Source organism: Alternaria arbusti (assembly GCF_024043155.1).
Source record: "Alternaria arbusti strain BMP 1465 chromosome Unknown scaffold_12, whole genome shotgun sequence".
In the NCBI taxonomy this organism is placed as follows: Eukaryota; Fungi; Ascomycota; class Dothideomycetes; order Pleosporales; family Pleosporaceae; genus Alternaria; species Alternaria arbusti.
The window spans coordinates 216258-238214 of NW_026249952.1; the positions used below are offsets into that span (position 1 = coordinate 216258).

The 21957-nt window shown below is 55.3% G+C and overlaps 8 protein-coding genes across 8 annotated transcripts; 4 read left to right on the plus strand and 4 right to left on the minus strand.

Moving 5' to 3' along the window:
* Nucleotides 1–380: 380 nt before the first annotated feature.
* J4E86_008020 (uncharacterized protein) lies at nt 381–1867 on the minus strand (the record flags this gene model as incomplete). Its single annotated transcript, XM_051448535.1, has 2 exons — nt 381–1319; nt 1367–1867. 2 exons carry the CDS (start codon nt 1865–1867, stop codon nt 381–383), a joined length of 1440 nt encoding a protein of 479 aa, XP_051300131.1.
* Nucleotides 1868–3130: 1263 nt separating this feature from the next.
* On the plus strand, nt 3131–4934 carry J4E86_008021 (uncharacterized protein; the record flags this gene model as incomplete). Its single annotated transcript, XM_051448536.1, has 2 exons — nt 3131–3534; nt 3581–4934. The coding sequence occupies 2 exons, from the start codon at nt 3131–3133 to the stop codon at nt 4932–4934; spliced, it is 1758 nt and encodes a 585-aa protein (XP_051300132.1).
* A 184-nt stretch (nt 4935–5118) lies between these two features.
* On the minus strand, nt 5119–5360 carry J4E86_008022 (uncharacterized protein; the record flags this gene model as incomplete). Its single annotated transcript, XM_051448537.1, has 2 exons — nt 5119–5258; nt 5315–5360. The coding sequence occupies 2 exons, from the start codon at nt 5358–5360 to the stop codon at nt 5119–5121; spliced, it is 186 nt and encodes a 61-aa protein (XP_051300133.1).
* Nucleotides 5361–5750: 390 nt separating this feature from the next.
* Nucleotides 5751–7103, plus strand: J4E86_008023 (uncharacterized protein; the record flags this gene model as incomplete). Its single annotated transcript, XM_051448538.1, has 2 exons — nt 5751–5942; nt 6009–7103. The coding sequence occupies 2 exons, from the start codon at nt 5751–5753 to the stop codon at nt 7101–7103; spliced, it is 1287 nt and encodes a 428-aa protein (XP_051300134.1).
* Nucleotides 7104–7498: 395 nt separating this feature from the next.
* On the minus strand, nt 7499–8897 carry J4E86_008024 (uncharacterized protein; the record flags this gene model as incomplete). The annotated part of the gene is given in 3 exon segments (XM_051448539.1): nt 7499–8451; nt 8526–8658; nt 8670–8897. 3 exon segments carry the CDS (start codon nt 8895–8897, stop codon nt 7499–7501), a joined length of 1314 nt encoding a protein of 437 aa, XP_051300135.1.
* A 639-nt stretch (nt 8898–9536) lies between these two features.
* J4E86_008025 (uncharacterized protein) lies at nt 9537–10037 on the minus strand (the record flags this gene model as incomplete). Its single annotated transcript, XM_051448540.1, has 1 exon — nt 9537–10037. The coding sequence occupies one exon, from the start codon at nt 10035–10037 to the stop codon at nt 9537–9539; it is 501 nt and encodes a 166-aa protein (XP_051300136.1).
* Nucleotides 10038–10705: 668 nt separating this feature from the next.
* On the plus strand, nt 10706–12518 carry J4E86_008026 (uncharacterized protein; the record flags this gene model as incomplete). The annotated part of the gene is made up of 4 exons (XM_051448541.1): nt 10706–10867; nt 10915–10927; nt 10977–11830; nt 11880–12518. The coding sequence occupies 4 exons, from the start codon at nt 10706–10708 to the stop codon at nt 12516–12518; spliced, it is 1668 nt and encodes a 555-aa protein (XP_051300137.1).
* Nucleotides 12519–14592: 2074 nt separating this feature from the next.
* On the plus strand, nt 14593–19837 carry J4E86_008027 (uncharacterized protein; the record flags this gene model as incomplete). The annotated part of the gene is made up of 2 exons (XM_051448542.1): nt 14593–19197; nt 19253–19837. 2 exons carry the CDS (start codon nt 14593–14595, stop codon nt 19835–19837), a joined length of 5190 nt encoding a protein of 1729 aa, XP_051300138.1.
* Between the last annotated feature and the right edge of the window lie 2120 nt (nt 19838–21957).

Sequence of the window (21957 nt, forward strand, 5' to 3'; positions counted from 1 at the left end):
AGTTGGCAATGCTGGAAGCAATGACAAGGTATGACATCTCGCTGTTAAACTTGCTCAATGTCACAATTTGTTAGAAAGGTTGGAGAGCTACATGTCAAGAATGGCATTTCACGACATCAAGCACCAAAATGAAAGAAGTTTTTGAAATGCGATCGTTGTACTATCGACGACTAAGATGCCACGACGGGCCTACATCAAACCGAGTGATTGAGTATCTCTAATCAAACAACTTTTACCCATGAACGCCATACCCGAAGGCCGAAAACCAGATCCGATGATCATATCACATCATATCGTACGGCAGCTCCATTACTTACTCTCCGAGATAATCAAAGCAGATACACGAAAGGATGTGAAAGGCGATGACTCAAACGAGACGCTTAGTCGAAGCTCTTCTTCTGTCCCTGGAAGTCGCCGAAGCCACCACGGTTGAATGAGCCACCGCGGCCGCCACGGTCACCGCCACGGCCACGGCCGCCTCCGCGACCACCACCGAAGCCACGGCCTCCGCCACGACCACCGCGGTCGCCGAAGCCACCACGGCCGCCGCCACGTCCACCGCGACCACCACCACGGCCACCGCCGAAGCCACCGCCGCCACCGTTGTCCTCACGAGGTTGAGCGTAGTCGATGCGGATGGCACGGCCACCGATGTCCTGGCCGTTCAAAGCCTCAAGAGCGGCAGTAGCCTCCTCCTGGGAACCAAAGTCGACGTATCCAAAACCCTTGAGGGAGCCGGTGTCACGGTCAGTGGGAAGAGAGACACGGGTGATGTTACCGTACTCCTGGAAGACCTCCTGGATGCTCTCGTTGGAGCACTCGAATGAGACGTTGCCGAGGAAGAGGGTGCTGCTGGGAGGGCTGCGCTTGTCACCGTACTTGTTGGCACGGGCGCCGTTGGCATCAGGCTTAGCACGGGGAGTGCTGAAGTCGACGTTGAGCTGACGGCCGTCAAGCTCGTACTCGTGCATCTCCTTCTGTGCCTTGGCGGCGTCGGCAGCGTTGGCGAACTCGACGTAACCGAAACCCTTAGCACGGCCAGTCTCGCGGTCGGTGATGACACGGCAGCCAACAATCTCACCGAAGCCCTCGAACTCGCGGCGGAGCCAGTCCTCGTCGATGTTCCAGCTCATGTTGCCAACGAAGAGGTTCTTGATACCCTCCTCAGCGGCGGGCTCCTCAGTCTTGGTCTTCTTGACAGCGGGGGCAGCGGCCTCCTCAGCCTTGCGCTTCTTGGAGGGAGCCTCCTCGCTCTCGGAAGCGGAGGAGTCGTCGGAGTCGGCGTCAGAGGAATCGTCAGAGTCGGAGGTGGAGGTGGCCTGTCAAAGTTAGTCTACGTTGAGTGATGGGAAGATAATGAACTAACCTCAGCCTTAGCGGCGGGCTTCTCATCCTCAGACTCGCTGCTGGAGTCGCTGTCGGAGTCGCTGGACTCAGCCTTGGCTGCGGCCTTCTTTACACCGTTGGCCTTGGCCTTGGGAGCAGGCTTCTCATCCTCGCTGCTGTCGCTGTCGCTGTCTTCCTCGCTGCTGTCGGAAGAGTCAGAATCGGAGTCGGCCTTAGCAGCGGCCTTAGGAGCAGCCTTGGCAGGAGTCTTCTTCTGCTCGACCTCCTCCTCGCTGCTGCTCTCAGAGGATTCTTCGCTCTCGCTCTCGCTCTCAGACGAAGAATCAGACTCAGGCTCTGGGGAGGGAGCCTTCTTCGACTTCTTCTTGTCCTTGACGTTGGAAGCAACTGACTTGGCAATGTCCTTGCTCTTCGACTTGGGAGTAGCAGCGGGCTTGGTGACGCGACCAGCCTTGACGCTCGCGAGCTCAGACTTCTTCTCCTTCTTGGACGACTTGTCCGCGACCTTGGTCTTGCCCATTTTGATGATAGGTAACTAGATCTACAACGTATTAGTATTGTGAAACGTGCGACGAGAGCGCCGATGATGTGCGACAGAAAAAGGAAAGAGAGGAGCCGACGGCATGAAGCCGTCGCTCGGGCGCTGATGCCAAAAGGTCATCGTATGCGCCAGCCTGCTGGTCTGATTGTCTCAAATTGCGAAAAGCCCACTGGTATCTCTCGAGACCGCACGAAGCGGGTATCCCTCAAGCCCACGGAAAGCCCACAAGAGCCCACAGATACCGAGCTTCAAGGCATGTGTTCCCACAAGCGCCGAGAAGACGGAAGATTAACCCTCATAGTAGCAAAAAGCCCTCAGGATGATCTTGCCATGCCCTGACGAGCGGCAGGCGTGCCCTCTGTAATGTGTGTTAAGGAAAAGCCAAACGTTGCCCACTGACTTGTAATTTGATCTGGTACTGGATGTTGCCCTCAGTAGCCCACTTGAGAATCGCGAAAGCCCTCAGTGTAGATTTCGAACGGTGAAAGTTCGAAAGAAGTTGTGAAGAAGGTTGATGGTAGGTAGATGCAAATGGCTGGGAGCGCGCAGTTTATGTAGCGGAAGGATCAGCATCGAACTTTTCAGCGGATCTGAGGCCCGAGCGCGGCGCTAGGAACGCGTTTTCTCGAGGTACGCTAGATTCGCCCCACGCGAACTCCATCCAACGGCGACGGCGGTATTTCCCTCAGAGATCTCAGGGTCTCAATATGACTGGGATTTATTCGAATGGAAAGTAGATGGAATGAATCTTGTGCGGTAATGCTAGGAATCCCGCACACTCAAAGTTTCCTCCGGTCCACACCTAGATATGTCCTACCTACATAGAGGAGTTCAACCATGCACGAAATTTTATCAGAGAACACACATGGTCTGCACAGCAGCAAAAAGGATCAATCTCAGATAGAATGTTTGCCGAGGTTGCCCACTGTGCCCTCATAATGGTGCTCACAGCAGCTTGATTATGCCGCAACCTATATGTGATTTTGAAAGCATCAGTTACCTACAAACGTGCTATATACGTTAAGGCTCCATCACGAACCAAAGCTATAGAGCAGCTAGTCTAGGCAATAGCCTGGACCAAGAGCGCTGACTCTTCTTCGTCCGAAGAGATCTGGGTATCGAACTCTTCAAGGACTCGAATGCAGGGCACAAGCTAGCGCAGAAGCGGTAAAGCGTAGAATCTCCGCCACGAGTCCTCGATGCCGTCCGGGCCCTCACCAAGCTCACCCGGGCAGCTCCAACATGGCATCTCCAGCAGCCCACAAGCCGCGACGGCGGCGAAATATTGGAGAGGGCTCTCTCGCCCAGGTTGCACACGGTACACTGGATCTCGACCACTCGACCAACGCACGGAAGCCCGCGTTTCCTCTCGTCGCGTTTCTCTGGCCAGCCAAAGGCACCGTCTCGCAATGGGTCACGATACCCCTCATTTTGATGGCAGTTGGCCTGTTCAGATGGACTGTCAGTCTGTGGGGCTATTCTGGATTCCAGTCACCACCAATGCACGGTGACTTTGAGGCTCAGCGGCATTGGATGGAAATCACCAAACACCTGCCCGTGTCGAAATGGTACTTTTATGACTTGCAGTGGTGGGGACTGGACTACCCACCTCTGACTGCTTATCATAGCTGGATACTGGGTGTCATGTATGTTGGAGCATTGGATATCAAATACAAGTACTAATCGTTGCAGTGGTTCTGCTATCAATCCCACATGGTTCGCCCTGGACGAGTCGCGGGCGCTCGATGACCCTTCCCTCAAGATATACATGCGAGCCACCGTCTTCGTATCCGAATACCTCATCTACGTTCCCGCGACGATCATCTTCCTCCGCCGATACTCCCGACTGGAGGGCGTCAATATATGGGAGTCGTCAATTGCGCTGGTTGCTATCCTGATGCAACCGGGGACGATCTTGATTGACCACGGACACTTCCAATACAACACCGTTATGCTTGGTTTTGCAGTCGCAACGCTCTCAAGCATGATCGCTGGAAGACCGCTGTGGGGATGTGTCTTCTTCGTCGGTGCGCTTGGATTCAAACAGATGGCATTGTTCTATGCGCCTGCAGTATTCGCATACCTGCTGGGCATCTGTCTCTTCCCCAGGATCAACATTGTGCGGTTCCTTGCGATTGCGCTGACTACCGTGGCCGCATTTGCCGTGTTGTTTCTGCCGTTCTTGATGGGCGTCGCATACGACAGATATACCCGATTCAATTACGATCCTTTGGAGATGCCCCCACTGCTAACCTTGAGATGGTTCATGTCGCCGTGGAATATGAATGCCTGGTACTACCCATACGTTCTGGAGATGGGACAGGCGATCCACCGCATCTTTCCCTTCTCTCGTGGGTTGTTCGAGGACAAGGTTGCCAACATCTGGTGCACTATCCATACTTTCCACAAGCTTCATCGCTATCCTATCGAGCTACTTCAGCGTCTCGCGCTGCTCGCTACGACCGCTGCGATTCTGCCGCCATGTCTGATCATCTTTGTTAAACCTAAGAAGCAGCTTCTTCCACTCGCGTTCGCGGCGGTCTCTTGGGGCTTCTTTCTCTGCTCATACCAGGTGCACGAGAAGAATGTCTTGCTTCCGCTGTTGCCAATGACGCTGCTTCTCAGTGGAAAAGATGGTTTGCTGCCCTCCACTCGCGCGTGGGTTGGTCTTGCGAACATGCTTGGCGTTTGGACAATGTTCCCTCTACTCAAGAGAGACGAGCTACGGGTTCCATACTTTGTCATATCCCTCTTGTGGGCCTATCTTCTTGGTCTTCCCCCAGTTTCTTTCTCTGCCTACCATGAAGGCAGCCGAGGTGGACTGAATATCTTCAGCAAGATCCTCCACCTCAACATCTACCTGGCTATGATTGGATGGCACGTTGCGGAGGCCTTTTACCCTCCCCCAGCCGACAAACCGGACCTCTGGGTTGTCGCGAATGCGATTGTTGGGACGGGTGGCTTTGGTATTTGCTACCTGTGGTGCTTGTGGCGACTTGTTGTCAAGAGTGAGTTGTTTGGAGCAGTAAAGAGCAAGACGCAGTAAAAGATTGGTGGATGTTCGTTGGTGCACTTCAGCACTTCTTCAAGATACCCAGGTAGATCATGGAGGGAAGATTTTGGTTCCTCATGTATAGTATTGTACATCGAATCTAAAAACGCGCATCGTGCGCAACGCCACCCATATGCTCGTGTTGTACATGTCGTATACATTTCCGTCCTTCATTGCGCTATATCTTGAAGCCGTATCCAGCCATGCACTTCTTGTAGTCGTCGACGAGGGTGAAGCACTCCTTCTGGGGGTCGTTCGATGTCGAGAAGAGCATGCATTCGTCGCGTTTGGCCTTTTGGTCTGTGCAGACGCAGCATGCTTTTCAGGAGTCAGTACTAGAGAAGTAGGTACCAGGAAGTTGGGTAGAAACTCACGCTTAACTTTGGCTGGCGCGGCGGTGTCCTTGAGGTCTGAGCCCATGTTGGCAGCGGTTGGCGGTGCTAGAACGCCATCAATTAGCTACTCTGCGTCGCATACAAGCCATCATCAAACCGCAAGCATACCTGACGACATTGTGAGTGTGGGTGTGTGGTGGAGGTGAATTGAAGATGCTTAGCAATCGCAAAAGTTCCCAGGACATGTCATCGGACTCCCGCGGCGCTGCATACGCCACACGAGGGCTTGCACGGTTCGGCTAAACCAACCCTGCAGGCGACAGGGGGTGTTCTAGACAATGAATCTCAATCAACCCCACTACGTTTTGCGCCCCACGACTCACACTATAAAGTATAAACAACAAACCCGCCCCCCTGTTGTGCTGCATTCCGCTACTATATCCTCACTGTAACTTGCAACGGGGCGTGCGAAAACATGGCTGGCGCAAAGATCTTTTCTATCGAGGGCAAGGGCCTCAAACTCACCACCGCCGAGGATATTGAGCCGCACATCCAGGATCTCAAGAGCAACGACGATGTAGAGGAGATCAAGTTCTTGGGCAACACTCTGGGTATTGGAGCCAGCGAGGCGCTTGCAAAGGTCTTGGAGAGCAAGAAGAACCTCCAGGTATGTTTACAGCCCCGCTCATCGGCGCTGGGATGCCAAAGGCGGACTGACTGACACAAATTCCAGGTCGCAAACCTCGCCGACATCTTCACCTCGCGTCTCCTGTCTGAGATCCCGCCCGCGCTATCCCACCTCCTCACTTCGCTCCTCACACTACCAAACCTCCACACCGTCGACCTCTCAGACAACGCGTTCGGCCTCAACACGGTTGCCCCGCTCGTAGACTTCCTGTCGCAACACACCCCACTCCGGTACCTATACCTCAACAACAACGGCCTCGGACCCGCCGCCGGTGTCCTCGTCGCAGATGCGCTCACCGCACTCGCCGCCAAAAAGGCCGCTGCGCGCAAAGACGGCAAAGAAGTCCCCGACCTCGAACTCGTAATCTGCGGTCGCAACCGCCTGGAGAACGGCAGCATGGGCGCATGGGCAAAAGCCTACGCGGCCAACACGGGCGTCAAGACCATCAAGATGACGCAGAACGGTATCCGTCAAGAGGGTATCTCGCACCTCATTACCAACGGCCTCGCCCACCTGTCCAAACTAGATACCCTCGACCTCCAGGACAACACCTTCACAGCCATGGGCGCAAAGGCCCTCAGCAGCGCCGTCGGCAACTGGACTGAGCTCCGCGAACTCGGCGTAGGCGACTGTCTGCTCAGCGGCCGGGGCGGCGTCGCTCTCGCTGCTGCACTAGAGAAGGGCAACAACAAGAAGGTTGAGGTCCTGCGCCTCCAGTTCAACGACATCAACGCCAAGGGTCTCGCTGGCCTCGCTTCCGCTTCCCACACCGCACTCCCTGCGCTGCGTCGCGTCGAGATCAACGGCAACAAGTTCGACGAGGAGGACCCCAGCATAGAGAAACTGCGCGATGTCCTCGATGCACGGAAAGAAGAGAGTGGTGAGAATGCGGACGACGAAGAATACTGGGGTCTAGATGAACTTGATGAGTTGGATGACGACGACGAAGACGAGGAGGAGAGCGATGCAGAGGAAAAGCGTGGGGATGCTGATGATGACGAAGAGGGTGTTGAGGTCGAGGAGAAGGCTGCGAGGCAGGTCGCGGCGGATAACGAGGCTGAGGAGAGTAATGTGGGTCAGGAGAAAGACAAGAAGGTTGATGATTTGGCGGATATGATGGCGAAGACGGAGATCAAGTAGGGGGATGATGGAGTAAACTGGAGGGAACCTTGTCATGCATTTAGCGGCTTGGGATGAGGATGGCTTTTTGAGTAGGCATGTAGGAATTGATACCATAGACCTTACTTCTGTCTCTGTCAACTGCACACGAGGTGATCAGGCGTTAGTACATGGTGTTCAGTAGAGGTGTTCGAGCTATAGTGTAGTGCGATGTTGCTCTGTAGGTTGAGAGGGCAAAGTGTGGTTCATTAGGGTGTCCAGCGGACGGATCATCTATGTATAGGTTCGTGACATCTATGCCACCTGTCCATATCCGGTTGTAGTGAATCTCGAATATCACCTGCACCTCTACCATCTTAGATACATCCCCGACGTTCACGGACACTCCTATCATGTCACCCCCATGCCTCGCTGCCTCATCGATCGTCCGTGTCATAGCTTGGCTGAGCCAGCAACTTTCCGTTCTCGTCCACTCGTCCATGACCGTCCTGCACGAGCCTCTTCATGTGGGTTTCGTGCCCGTTATCCTCAAGCTCCTCATCAACCTTGTCAAGGTCCTTGTCGGGCTGTGACTGCTCTTTGCGGTGCTTAGTCGCGGAGGAGTTGGAAACATCACTGAGAGACTCTTGTCTACGGGAAACGAAGGACTGCGCAGTGGGGCTAAGTCCGCTCTTCTCGGAGTGGCCGTGGGCCGGCATCTCTTGCGACTGGACCGTTTTGGGGTTTGGTTGAGTAGAGAAGCCGTTCTCTGCCTTTGGCGAGACAGCAGAATTGCCGTCGTGTAGATCGCCGTGATGTTTGGAGCCAGACAGTGTGTCACGGGAGTAGATACCCTCGCTACTGGCGCGGGGACGCTCATCGCTGGCGCGAGCACTTCCGTTGTTGGCGTGGGACTCATAGAGCCCCAAGCATATATTCTCCTCAGTGCCACCGTTAGCACGAGCGTCGAGAGACTGTGGATTATCCATCCCTGATGCGGCGGCAGTGTCCGCCTCGATCGTAGGCTTCATAGTCATCTCCGCGTTGTGGAGGTCATCTTCCTTCTCTTGACGAGACCGTTGCTGAGGTGATGTGAAGTTCCTACTGTTGGCACGAGATCTTCCGTTGGCAGGACTCAAGATAGATCCAGTGCTGCTGCTCAGTGATAGTTGACGCTCACGTCTGGCTGCAACAGACTGAGCGACAGCGGCCATGCCGCCCTTCTCGGTATGACCGTGGGCGCGGGCTTCGAGAGAATGGAGATGATCGGCTTCAGCCTTGGTGACAGTGCCTTGCGCAATCTTGGGTTCGATCTTAGCGATTTCCTCCTGGAGCTCGGCTTCGACTTCAGGGTGAGGAGCATTGGTATGGCCGACGGCCTTTTGCAGTTCTATAGATCGTCAGTATTTGTCTCGATTTGGAGCGAATGATCAAGCGGGACGACATGTGGAAGTAGGCACGTACTGCTAACGATGCTCTGGGCAACACGAAGAACCTCGGTGGTCGCCTCGTCAGGGCTGCCATCTACAGCGATATGCAGGTCCTTGGCGGCCATCAGCAGGGAACGATGAGGAGCCTGAGCTTCACTGGATCCCTTCTAATCCACACCTTGTTAGCAATAGCTAGGGATTCGACGGCAGAGATAATGCGGACCGCTCTGTCGTCACGTGTAGCGACGTTCTCAGATAGAATACGGGCTTCCTCGGCTGTGATGGTGCTCGGATCTTTTCTCAGCTTCTTGAGGATTGCTTCCAATTGGTCTTGGAACCGCTGCGAAAAGGTGGTAGCATCGCTGCTCGCGTCAGAGGACACCTTCTCGCTGAGAATGTCGCTCATGGTGACTGATAGAGGTAGGGCTGTAGGTGATGCTTGAGTAGAAGAAGCGGTGGCTTGGAGATGTGGAAAAGAAGGTGAGGTGGTAGTTTGTGTTTGCGTGATTTATCTGTGACGATGACGTCGCTGCATCGCGTATGGAAGGAAAGTGCAAGTGCAAACAGTGAGATCAGACGACTCTGACCGCGGCTCTTTCCCGATGGGAACAAAGGCATCAAGTGTCGACATGGTGTGTAACGGAACAATTCTCCGCGTCGTAATTGCCTCTTTGAAACATGCACTGAATGTACTGCGACAACGCAGATGAACCATCACATCACATTAGGTACACAGAGATGAATTAAGAGAGAAAGTACAAAATACTTACATTTCAAGTAGTTGAGAGCAGTAATGCATGACTGAGAATGAGATGTCAACATATTGATACATACGAATAACCATGGCAACGTCTTGCGAAAGCACGCGGGCCTGAAGTACACATGAAGACTTCAAAAGTCACCCATATCAATCTCCAGTCCTGCTCGTTTCCGGTCAGCTGCTTCCTCGCTGTCATCCGAGTCGCTTGTTAAAGCCATATCCTCAAATGGCTTCCTTGTCACGCTTTTCCATGTACTCATCAAACTCATCATCTTCCTTCGAACTTCAATAATCATTCGCCAACTCATCATATTCCTCGTCAAGGCCGGGTGGCATCGCCAACCCGCCTTGGTCGGGATCGCGTTCAAGACCGTAACCGTAGGGTTCGCCATCGCCGTCTTCTTCGGAATCGTAGTCCTCATCGCTACCGTCCGGCGAAACTGATTTCTCGATTTCGCTCTCGTCGTCCTCGCCCTCGTCCTCGTTATCGTCTTCTGCTTTGGTGGGTTCGGGCACTGGAGCGATTGTCTTGGGTTGCTGCACTTCGGTGCCGCTCTTGTCATTGAGGTCTTTGGATGTCGCATCTTTCTGCTGCAATGCAACATCGTCATTTGGTTCATCGCGAGCCGGGGCTGCTTCCGTAGCTCCAATACTCTCTAGCTCCGCTGTCGATGTTGTTGGGTCCGTAGTGCCTACTTTCTTGGCTTTCTTCACGCCATTAGATGGCTCGCTCGATACGTCGGGCTCTTCGGAAGCTGCGCGCTTCAAGGCTGATGTTTCAGTCATGCTGATTAACTAATTCGTGAGAGATGAATGTGATGGGAGTCCAAAGTTCGAAGGGTCGACGTTGGAAGTTAATAGGGGCTGGGATCAACATGATGACGGAAGAGGCCCTTCGCAGCCCTCCATGGATCGGAAGTGATATCCCAGCTGTTGCGCAGATGAGCTAACCTACCTGGTTGACACGACTTATCGATTTGTCGAGTTAGGAGTTGGTACCGTAAATCGAGCTTGGGAATAAGGAAATTGAGTTGAGAGTCCTAGAGGTCAGACAAGATCTCTCGACGTATTCGAAGCTGTGTTCATGTCTTTAGTCGATACAAATCAGTGCCCGCCATGCTGTGGAGCAATACGAGGGATTGTAAATAACCCATGCTTCACTCAACCGGGCGTGTCGCGCGAGAGCGTTGAAGTCACGGGAAACTTGTTACGACGTGGTGACAATGAAATGCCCGCAGATGACGGCAAGCGATACTTTCAGTTGCTATAGCCGTTGGTAAAAGATGGTGGTTTCCTTACCTCGCAATGCGCGATGACGCGGCCACTGCCGAAAAGCCGAACAGCAGGGATGTCTCCTCACTAGCCCCACCGAAATCCAGCTGTCAAGCCTCACCTACCCACCACCCTCTGCCTGATTCAATGTCCTGCGCCACATATATGTCTACGGAGCCAGAATGGTCAGCGCCCAAGATGTTGCGGCTCGCCAGTCGCACATGGGGACAAACGATCAAGAGCAAGCGCAAGCCGCGCAGATGATCCAGCGCAACTATCGCGGCTACCGGGAGCGCAGGCAGCTCCAAGGCATGGGCCTGGATGCTAGCGCACGTTGGGCAGAGGTGGGAGACGTTCGCACTATATAGAGAGGTGTGGCTAATGGTACCAGGCGATACGCGACGGTTAGCAGTCCACCACAATCTCTACTGCGCCTAAGCTAAACCTCTCAAGCGAAATGGCGCAATGCGACGAAGCCCAAGCCGCGCTCGGAAGACGCGGCTCTGCGCGACAACCTCACTACTCCCGAAGCACGTGAACGAGCGAACTCCATAGCAGCGCGCGAGAAGTGGAAGCGAGTCGGCGAGATTGCGCGACGAGCGGGCGCCGACGACCCCCACGATGCTTCAGAGACGGACGACGAGGATGCGCCCGAGAACCACACGGAACAGCGGCGGAAGCAGAACGAGTCCAAGGCGGAGCGCGAGAAGACTGCCAAGATGATGGACCTCCAGTACTTCCTGGAGATGGTGGACCAGAAGCATCGATACGGCAGTAACCTGAGAGCCTATCACGAGCAGTGGAAGAAGGCAGACACTCACGAGAACTTCTTCTACTGGCTCGACCATGGCGAGGGTAGGCACTTTGAGCATCCGACCGTCTCTAGAGAGAGGCTCGACACAGAGAGGGTGCGCTACCTGTCGCGGGAGGAGCGTCAGAACTACCTAGTCACCATCGACGACGAAGGTCGTCTATGCTGGGCAAAGAACGGAGAGCGCCTAAACACGACCACGGATTACAAAGATAGTGTCAACGGTATTGTACCGGTCGACGATGACACTCCAGCCTACGGTCCCAAAGCAAAGCTGCACTCTGGACAAAGCAAGACCCTGCGGCGAAGTTCAATGATCTCGGTGAGCTCAAGCTCGTCTATATCTGAGAGCGATGCGGAGGCAGAGGAGGCAGAACACTACGTCAATGAGGACCTCGACAAAGCTAAGGGCGTTTCGAAACTCAAACATGTGTCAGCCGCGACTATTCTGAACCACCTTCTCCGTAGTTCAGTGAAGCCGAACTCATGGATATTCGTAAGTTGTGCACTCTCCTCCGTCGGCCAGATGTACTAAGCAAGCACAGGTAGCCGACACATCCTTCCGCCTGTACGTCGGGATCAAGCAATCGGGTGCTTTTCAGCACAGCTCGTTCCTCCACGGTGCGCGCATATCTGCCGCAGGTCTGATCAGAGTCAAGGATGGTCAGCTTCGGCGCCTCTCACCCCTGTCCGGCCACTACCGCCCGCCGACGAAGAACTTCCGTGCGTTCGTACATTCCATGAAGGAGAATGGAGTGGACATGTCGCGTGTCTCCATCTCCCGGTCATATGCTGTCCTCGTCGGCCTTGAAGCTTACGTTAAGACACGCAAGAAGTTCAAGCATGGAGTTGAGCACGTCAAGGAGGCAGAGACAAAGGTCGTGCACCCGGAAGAATACGAACGGAAGGTGGAAGAGCAAAAGGATAAAAGCGAAAGCGCGCAACGAGAGCGGCAGTTACTTGCGCAGGAAGCAGAGCGGAAAGAGGCAGAGAAGAAACAGACTAGTCTTGGACGGCGAATATGGAAGAGGCTCAGTCGAGACCGCGGTGAGAACGGCGACCTGACACCCAAAGAACGGGAGGCCGCTAAGCAGAAGAGGAAGAAGTGGTTGAGCAAGTCGGGGGAAGATGTCGAAGATGGGATTGCGCCTGACGGGCGTCGGGAGCCTGCCCCCGCGGTGTGAGCGGCTGGTTGCGATGCGAGCTACGAAGCGGGCTGCTGCTGTTCCTGCATGACCCCAACAGACACCTGGTGCCTTCTACCTGTGGCTTGATTTCGCGTGGTCATGATATCCTCTCTTGTCGATTTGCCTAGAACCATCGGTAGACCTGAAGTCGTAGAACGAATAGCATTCCTAAAGATAGCATGCATGTGGCATTATTCGCGCGTGTCATTGCACGATCATCGCGCGATCAACGTCCGTCTATCGAAAACGCAGAATCCAGGAACCAGAAAGCAGGTAATGGCTTGACTCGGTGGCGGACAATAATTTTCCAAGCGTGCGGACCCCGTTCCGTGCCGCCATCATTCTTACGAACGGCGGCGACTGACATCATACGCGTCGTCACGGACCCAGATTTCCATCTTTGTTTTGGAGGTTGGGAAATGTGTCTTTGTTTGACAACCTGTTATTTGGGCATGACTCGGCAGCGGGCAGGATAGGGGTACCTGAGATGAAGTGATCGATCGTGCGTCTGCGCAGAATTGCTTGTGCAGTTGTGGCGCGAGGATAATTATGGGTACGACGGACATGTCTCGATCGAGACGGCTTGTCGTGATCGAAACCACGTTGTGCATACTCCGGACTACAGTAGACAGCTGCAAGTCAGGGTCAATGAATTGCCCGGAGGTTAGGTACCACGGGAATAGAACGATTGGGTTTGCTGCAGCCTCTTAGCGGTGCGTGGTGTCACTCGCAGTTGGGATGCGGCCAACGTCCCGACCGTTGCGCTGGAGCCCCGCCGTTCATCGCGGCACAGTCCAACTTCACCATGACCACAGCGCAGGCCTCTTCGGACATGAAGTTATTCGGCATCACTCTTCCGAGTTCCGTCTTTCCTGATCTCCGCCCGCCGCAGGGTCCCTCATCTCCCATGCCGTCTTGCATGTCGTGGTGATGGCTGGTGGTGCTCACAATGGTGGTACCGAAGACTGGTAGCATGCAGCGATCGGCCGCCAGAAGGAAGCTACGACCCCGCTAAGCGACGTTTGAGCAGGGGAGCTCCCGACTCCATGACGTCAGGCGCCCGACAACATCATACGCGTCGCTGCAACCTGCTTGCACACACGGCACGACTTGCTCTTCCATCCTGCTGCATGCGCCCTAATGATAGGAGGGAAACACTGCCGCCAGGGATTCCGTACCCGATGCTCGACAAGGCCAGCCACAGTGCCGTCGATCGGGCCTGGGCTCTGTGTGCTTTTGCTCCACCAGCTCGTTTCGCACTGCACTCATGCCTGCGAAGGCGTATCGACAGCCCGGTATTGGCTTGCCTGAGATGACACATGTCTCCCCAACCTCACTTCCTGCATGCCATTGGTATCCTTCCTGCAAACTAACCTCGTCCAGTGCAAAGAGTACCGTAGGCAGCCTTTTCGCTAGAGCGTTTCAGCTCCACTTCCGGCTGCAATTCAACTCCAACCCTGGCAGCAGCCCGCTCTCCGCGGTTCATCGACGATGTTAGGCCATCCCATTTCCAGCCACAGGCCGTTCCCACCCCTGCTGCAGCAGCTACCCGCTTGTCTCACCACGCTGAGTGGAGGCCATGCCACCAGGATGCGCTGACGCCCCGCTCGAGGCTGGAGCTTGTGAGTAGTGTGACGCAATACTCCTCCTGTTCGTTGCACACACTATGGCGCCAAAGCAGGTTTACTCTGCCTCTCCACAACTGAGGCGCAAGCTCTTGCTCCTGGAAACCAGCATTCGACGTCATCCGTTCCAGCATGCTCAATTGAGGAGTAGTTATCATAAATGCCTGCTTCTCTGTGATCCTTCCGCACTTTCTGATCCCTACAAAGACGAACCATTCGTCAATTGATATATGACAGACGAACACTTTTCCTCCCACAACTACTCGTACTACTCTTTCCCCCCAACCCCTAATAGACATTCCCCCCGGTCTACACGCTCTCAGTCTATATCAAGCAACGTATCAGGAAGCGGCCATCATCGAGCTACTTCCTACAGCACCTCATCCTACACAGTGAATCACGGACACGACAACTCCTACAACGTCTCGAGCGTTCTATTCAACAACATGCCTTCCCCAGCAGCTGGAAAGGGTGACACCCCCCGCACCCCTACCAAGCTCGGACGAAAGCCACAATCATCTGCCCCCAAGCTGAACAAGCCCAAGTCGGAGGACGCCCCCACCCCCGATGTGCCTGAACAAGCTGAGGACGTGAAGAAGCAAGGAGAGGAGAAGGCCGAGGACACCAAGAACCAGGCACAAGACACCGCCGAAGACACCAAGCAAAAGGGCGAGGAGACTGCCCAAGATGCCAAGGGCAAGGCGGAAGAGGCTGCTGAAGACACCACCGGCAAGGTATCACAAGCTGGTGACGAACTAGAGCAGGCCGACCCCAAGCCTATTGACGACGACAACGACGCCGACGAGGAGGCCGAGGAGACTGGCGACGACGCCACACACAAGGCAGGAGACGATGCGGAAGACACCGCAGAGGACACTGCCGACAACACAGAGGACGATGCGACAGAGACCACCGAGCAGGCCGCTAACACCGGCAAGCAAGCTGGCGGAGGCGCATTGAGCGGTGCTCGCGGTCTAGCCGGCCGCGCATCCAACCTCGCTGGCAAGGCCAAGCAGGACCCGCAAGGAGCTGCTCAGGATGCTGGTAGCGATGTTCAGGAGGCTGCCCAAGACACAGCAGAAGATGCGCAGGAAACTGCGGAGGACACTGCTGAGGGCGCTCAGGACACTGCCGAGTCGGCCAAGGACACCGCTGAGTCCAAGGTTGGCGACGCAAAGGACACTGCTGAAGACGCAGCGGAAGATGCGCAAGACACCGCCGAGGACGCGACTGAAGATGCTCAAGGCACTGCAGGAGACGCCACTGAGGACGCCCAGAGCAAGGCTCAGGATGCCACCGACGACGCCAAGGACGCCGCCGAAGATGCTACCCCCGACCTGAGCATGCTCAAGGGCCTCGAAGTTGACGAAGAGGGCATGATCAAGAACAAGGATGGCAGGAACGTCGGCCGCCTTGTAGAAGGTGATGCCGAGGACCTCGCAGGCTACCCCATCGGCGACAACGGCGAGATTCTCGACGACGATGGTGATCTCGTTGGCCGCTGCGAACTTACACCTGAGATGGTTGAGGAGCAGGCCAACGAGGCTGAGGAGGCCGGTGACAAGATGCCCAACATCAGCATCTTGAAGGGCCTCACCGCCGACCGATCTGGTCAAATCCTCAACGAGGACGGCGACTTTGTTGGTCACCTTGTCGATGGCGACCCATCCGCTATCCAGGGCAAGGAGTTCAACGAGAACGGCGAGATCCTCGACGATGATGGTAACGTCATTGCCAAGGCAGAGCTTTCACCTGAAGCCGCCGACCTTCCTGCTTACCAGCAAGACGACGAAGATGAGGACGAAGAAGATGGTGACGCCACCGAGGGTGTCACGGATGCCGTCGACGGTGCCAAGTCCACTGCCGAAGATGTCAAGGACGGCGCTGAGGAGAAGGCTACTGACGTCGAGGACGAGCTTCCCGGCGTCGAGGCCCTCGAGGGCATGGAGATCAACTCCCAGGGAGAGATCCTCAACGACGATGGCGACGTTGTTGGCAACGTTGCTGACGGCGATCTCGAGAACATCGACGACGTCAAGGGCCTCACCGTCAACGACAAGGGCGAGGTTGTTGACAAGGACGGAAACGTTCTCGGCACGGTCGAACTTGCTGAGGGTGCTGCCGACAAGCTCAAGGAGTCTGCCTCCGGCGCTCTCGACACCAGAATCTTGGACGGCCTCAAGGTCAACAAGAAGGGCAAGGTCCTTGATTCTGAAGGCGAGGAGATTGGTGAGCTCAAGGAAGGTGAGCTCAGCGACTGCGCTGGCAAGAAGATCAACGACCAGGGCGAGGTTCTCGACAAGGATGGCAATGTCATCGGCAAGGTCGATGTTGTCCCTGGGGAGGCCGCCTTCACTGCCATCAAGGAGCTCAAGGAGCAGCTTGGTGAGCCTCTCGAGGGCGAGGAGGAGCAAGACGAGGAGGAGCAAGACGAGGAGGAGCAAGACGAGGAGGAGGGTGAGCCTGAGATGAAGGAGATCACCCCCGAGATCGATGAGCTTGAGGGCTTCAAGGTCAACAAGAAGGGCCAAGTTCTCGACGAGGAAGGCGAGCCCATTGGTGAGCTCACCGAGGGTGACCCTGCCAAATGCGCCGGCAAGAAGATCAACGACAAGGGCGAGGTCGTCGACAAGGACGGCAATGTGCTCGGCAAGGTCAAGGCTCTGCCCAAGATGGTTGAGGCCTCCGAGTTGCCGGAAGAACCCGAGGTCAAGGAAGTTGAGGTCACCCCAGACATCAACGAACTTGAGGGCCTGAAGGTCAACAAGAAGGGCCAGGTTCTCGACGAGGAGGGCGAGCCTATCGGTGAGCTTACCGAGGGCGAGGCTTCCGAGTGCGCCGGCAAGAAGATCAACGAGAAGGGTGAGGTCCTTGACAAGGACGGTAACGTCATCGGAAAGGTCAAGGCCCTCCCCAAGATGGTCGAGCAGAAGGTTGGCGAGGCTGAGGATGCCGCCGAAGATGCTCAAGACGCCGCCGAGGACGCTCAGGATGCTGCTGAGGATGCTGAGGACGCTGCTGAGGAAGCTCAGGATGACGGCCGTCCTCCTCTTTCCATCCTTGATGGTCTCACCGTCAACAAGTCTGGCAAGCTCATCGACTCCAACGGCAACGTCGTTGGCGAGCTTACCGAAGGTGACGCGAAGAAGCTTTCCAAGTCTGGCACTTCCTGCGACGCCGAGGGTCAGTTCTGGGACAACAAGGGCAACGTCATTGGCCGCGCCCAGACCATCCCTCAAGAAGAAGGCGAGGAGGAAGCTCCTTTCGCCGGTCTTGACGGCCTCGTCGTTGTCAAGGATGGCTTCGTCGAGGATGACAAGGGCAACCGCGTTGGCCAGGTCACTGAGGGCGACGCTAAGAAGCTCGTTGGCCGTTCCGTGGATGAGGACGGTGATATCCTTGACAAGAAGGGATCAGTTGTCGGCCACGCTGAACGCTACGAAGAGCCCGAGGAGGAGGCTCCTGAAGAGGAGCAGCCTGAGGACTTGTCTATCCTTGCTGGCAAGACTGTCAACAAGCAGGGCAACGTCATCGGAGACGAGGGTGTGCCTATTGCACGCCTCGTCGAGGGCAACCCCAAGGAGCTTGCAGGCCGCAAGATTAACGAAGAGGGTCTCATATTCAACGACACTGGCAAGCAGATCGGTCGTTGCGAGCTCATCCCCGAGAACGAGCGTGAGAGCAAGCCTGAAGGCATCTTTGCTGGTCTTGAGGGACTCCGCGTCATCCAAGGCGGCATGGTCGCTGATGAGGATGAGAACACTGTCGGCAGGATTGTTGAGGGCAACCCCAAGCGTCTTGTTGGCATGGCTGTGGACGAGGATGGTGACATTCTTGACAAGTACGGCAACGTCAAGGGCCACGCTGAGCCTCTTGAGGAGGAAGAGGAGGAGGAGCCCGCCGACCTTTCCATTCTCGACGGTCTCACCCTGAACAAGCAGGGCTACCTCGTCAACGGCGAAGGCATTCCCGTCGGTAAGCTCGTAGAGGGCAACCTTGGCGAACTTGCCGGACGCAAGTCCGACGGCGATGGTCTCATCCACGGTGATACCGGCAAGGTTGTCGGTCGCTGTGACATCATTCCTCCCAACGAGCGCCCCGAGCGCAAGGAGGGCCCATTCGCTGGCTTCGAAGGACTTCGCGTTGTCAAGGACGGATTTGTCGACGACAACGACGGCAACCGTGTTGGTCAGCTCACCGAAGGCGACCCCAAGAGGCTTGTTGGTCACACTGTTGATGAAGACGGTGACATCATCGACAAGTACGGCAATGTCAAGGGCCATGCTGAGCCATGGTCTGAGGAGGAAGCGGAGGAGGTCGACCTCTCTGCCCTTGCTGGCTGCACTGTCAACAAGGCTGGAAACATTGTCGACTCCAGCGGCACCGTTCTCGGACATGTTGTTGAGGGTGACCCAACTACCCTTGCCGGCAAGAAGGTCGATGGCAAGGGCCAGATCTGGGACAACGAAGGCAACGTCATTGGACGCGGTGAACTTTCCCACGGTCAGAACCCAGGACCCGAGGGTCCCTTCGCTGGCTTCGATGAGGCTACTGTTGCCAAGGACGGTACCGTCCAGACACCCTCTGGCGACATCGTCGGTCGCGTCACTGAGGGTGATGTCAAGAAGCTTGTCGGCCACAAGGTCGATGAAGATGGCGACATCAACGACAAGAACGGCAACGTCATCGGTAAGGCCGAGCGCTGGGAGCCTGAGGAGAAGGAGCGCCGCGTCAACCCCATGGCTGGCATGCATGTCAACAAGGAGGGTGAGGTCCGCGACGAGAACGGCGATGTTGTTGGTCGTCTTACTGCTGGTGACCTTGGTCACTGCGCTGGTCTCGAGATTGATGACAACGGCTATGTTGTCGACAACGACGGCAACAAGGTCGGTGAGGTCACTCTTCTGGAGAACATCCAAGAGGAACCCGATGAGGACGAGACCGACGAGGAGAGGCAGCGTCGCGAGGACTCTGAGCTCGCCAAGAAGATGTCTGCCATCTGCGAAGACACCCTTCAGCGTGTCCAGCCCGTCATGAAGCAGATCACCGAGGTATGTTTAACCCCAAACTCATCAACATCACGAACATGTACTAATAACCGCCCAGCACATCGAGCAAGCCGACCGCACACCCCGCGACGAGCTCGACGAAGAGGAGCTTGTCAACAACGTCAAGCCCCTCATCGAGGAAGGCTCTCGCATCCTCAACGACTGCAACGGGTCGCTCCGCGGTCTCGACCCCGACGGCCGCATCGCCGCCCAAGCCAAGGGCCGTCAGCAAACCGGCGAAGCCTCTCCCGAGGAGTACAAGCTCGCCGACAACCTCAAGGAGCTCACTACCTCCGTCGTCACCACCATCGACAACGCGAAGAAGAAGATCTCCGACATGCCCCACGCCAAGAAGAAGCTCAACCCTCTTTGGTCCCTGCTCACCGAGCCCCTCTTCCAGATCATCGCTGCTGTTGGTCTGCTGTTGACGGGTGTTCTCAACCTCGTTGGCAAGCTCCTCAACGGTCTTGGTCTCGGTGGTCTTGTCAATGGCCTCCTGGGTGGCCTTGGTATCAACAAGCTACTCGGCGGTCTTGGTCTCGGCGGCCTGGGCGACATGCTCGGCGGCGGCGACAAGAAGGACAAGAAGAAGGGTGCTTCTGGTCCTATGAGCATGGTCGGTGGCCTGCTTGGCAAGAAATAGACATATTGACGATGTCTATGGGGATGAGTTGAGACGAAGTAATGTCTATTCACACTTGGTTCGAGATTGTTTGTCTGTTTTTGCATATGATACCACGACCTCCTACCTGGGTCGTCGCTGTCATCGTCTATCGCCATGTGAGTCTGCAGACCTTTCTGCTTTGCTTCCCCCTCCACCATTGGATTTCGACAACACAAGAGATTGGAAGATCGGGGGGTCTGAAGGTCATACCTTTTTGTTGCCGAAGGAAGAGGAAGAGGGGGAATACCGAGCACGAGAGCCTATGCGCTTTCCACTGACGGTTTGGATGATTGCAACTTCACCTGGGTATCTGGTCCGATGATGGCATGAATTCCTTGTTTTTGCTCGTTCAAAAATCAGCGTTCTTGTTTTGTTGTTTTCCGACACACACACACATCATCATGCCGCGACTCTCAAAGGCCACGAGAGGACGCACGCATCTTTGGCTAGACCAGCCGGGTTTTCCTTTGTTGCACACCTCAAAATCTGCGATTGTTCCTAGCAAGCATTGGCGTTTCTGTTGTTGGTGGCCATCGGGGGGATGATTGTTGTATGATAATTGTTGTTAGTTAGTCAGTTCTAATTATGGTTTCTTGAAACTTCAACCTCGCCTCTATCATGCTGTGGTTAAAGTGAGACTATTGAACCTTTAGCTCTTCAGTAGACAGTGAGATAGTTGAGCCCTTTGCTCATGACGTCGAGAGCCAATAGGTCACTTATGGTCTTGCTCGACAGTCTCATATGCCGCACTGAGAGCGATGTCGCGATCAAGACGTCCTGAGCTGAGGTGTAGCTCGCAAACGTGTTGCGTCTTTGATCACGATGCGCCAAGGCTCGGCGTGGCATATGTATTCAGCAAGTTCTCCATATGTGCCCATAGTGTCCACTTGGTCTCTGATCGTGGACATCCTGAGCCTCGGTGAGGCATGTGAAGTTGTTAGGCCTCTGTTCATGACGTCCTGGGCTGAAGGCGTAGCTTGGTGAGATTTGTTGGGACTTTGCCTTATGACGTCCTGAGCCTCGGTATAGTGCGAGGGTTTATTAGGTCTTTGATCGTGATGCGCTAAGGTTTGGTGTGGCATCCAAGCCGATTGGGTGTTCGATCGTAATACCATCAGCTCCGCGCGGTGTCTTCTACTGCATCTCGAGTTGACAATTAATTGGTATGTTTAGTGGTACCGAAAGTAGCTATACTATAAGTGTGAAACCAGAGATACCACGGCTGCCGGCTTCTAGGTGTTAGGAATTCGTGCGGACGCTCATCTCCTTTGCCTCCCTCATCAGCTTCGATTTGCGCATGCGAAATTCAACAGCCTTGGGAGCGCATGACTCGCATTGGCATTGTTTTCGTCCGGAGTGGTTCTGGACTCGTGGCTAGCAGACCCTGAGCCAGCGCTCAAGCTCCCTACTTCTCCTCGGGGTTGCAGCATTGGCCATGCACCCGGCCGAGCTGGGGACGGGGTTCCGACTGGGCAAACCTGGGTAAATGCGGCAAACCTTAAATCGTTCCGTTCCTTGAGTGCACTCCTTTTTGCGGGTGCCTGGTGCTGTCTCGAGTTTCGATGCGCCTTGACTTCTTGTCAGCGCTTCAACAACAAGAGTCAAGTTTAGGAGAATTGGAAGAACGTTGTGGCACGCCTTGCAGCCCTGGAGGCTTTGCTGATCTTGACGCAGATCTCGACGCCAGCATCGAGGTATGAAGCTTAATTTGTCTGCATTAGAGTGTCAAAATTACAGGACAGCTGCCACCTAACGTGCTTGGGCCGCCATCCCTCATGCCTCCCAATATGCACGACGGCAACTCACGAGGTAGATTTTCGTACGCCTGGCAAACCTGTTCATCGCAATAACAAGGAACCTTCCATGCGCAAGTTCATCGAGGTCCACGGAAATAGCGACTGTGTAGAGTCCCGAATCTCTGTACTGCCAAGCTGCGTTTCACTCTCGGCGAGGCTGAGCCGTTCTTCTGCAGTACCTCATCGTCCCCACAACTTGACACCATCCGGGTTGGCGGGTGCGTAGTGAGCTGCTGGTGCATCGATATTGCGATTTCAGTAATTCCAACGACGCCGCTGAACCTAGGACATTTCTACGATCCT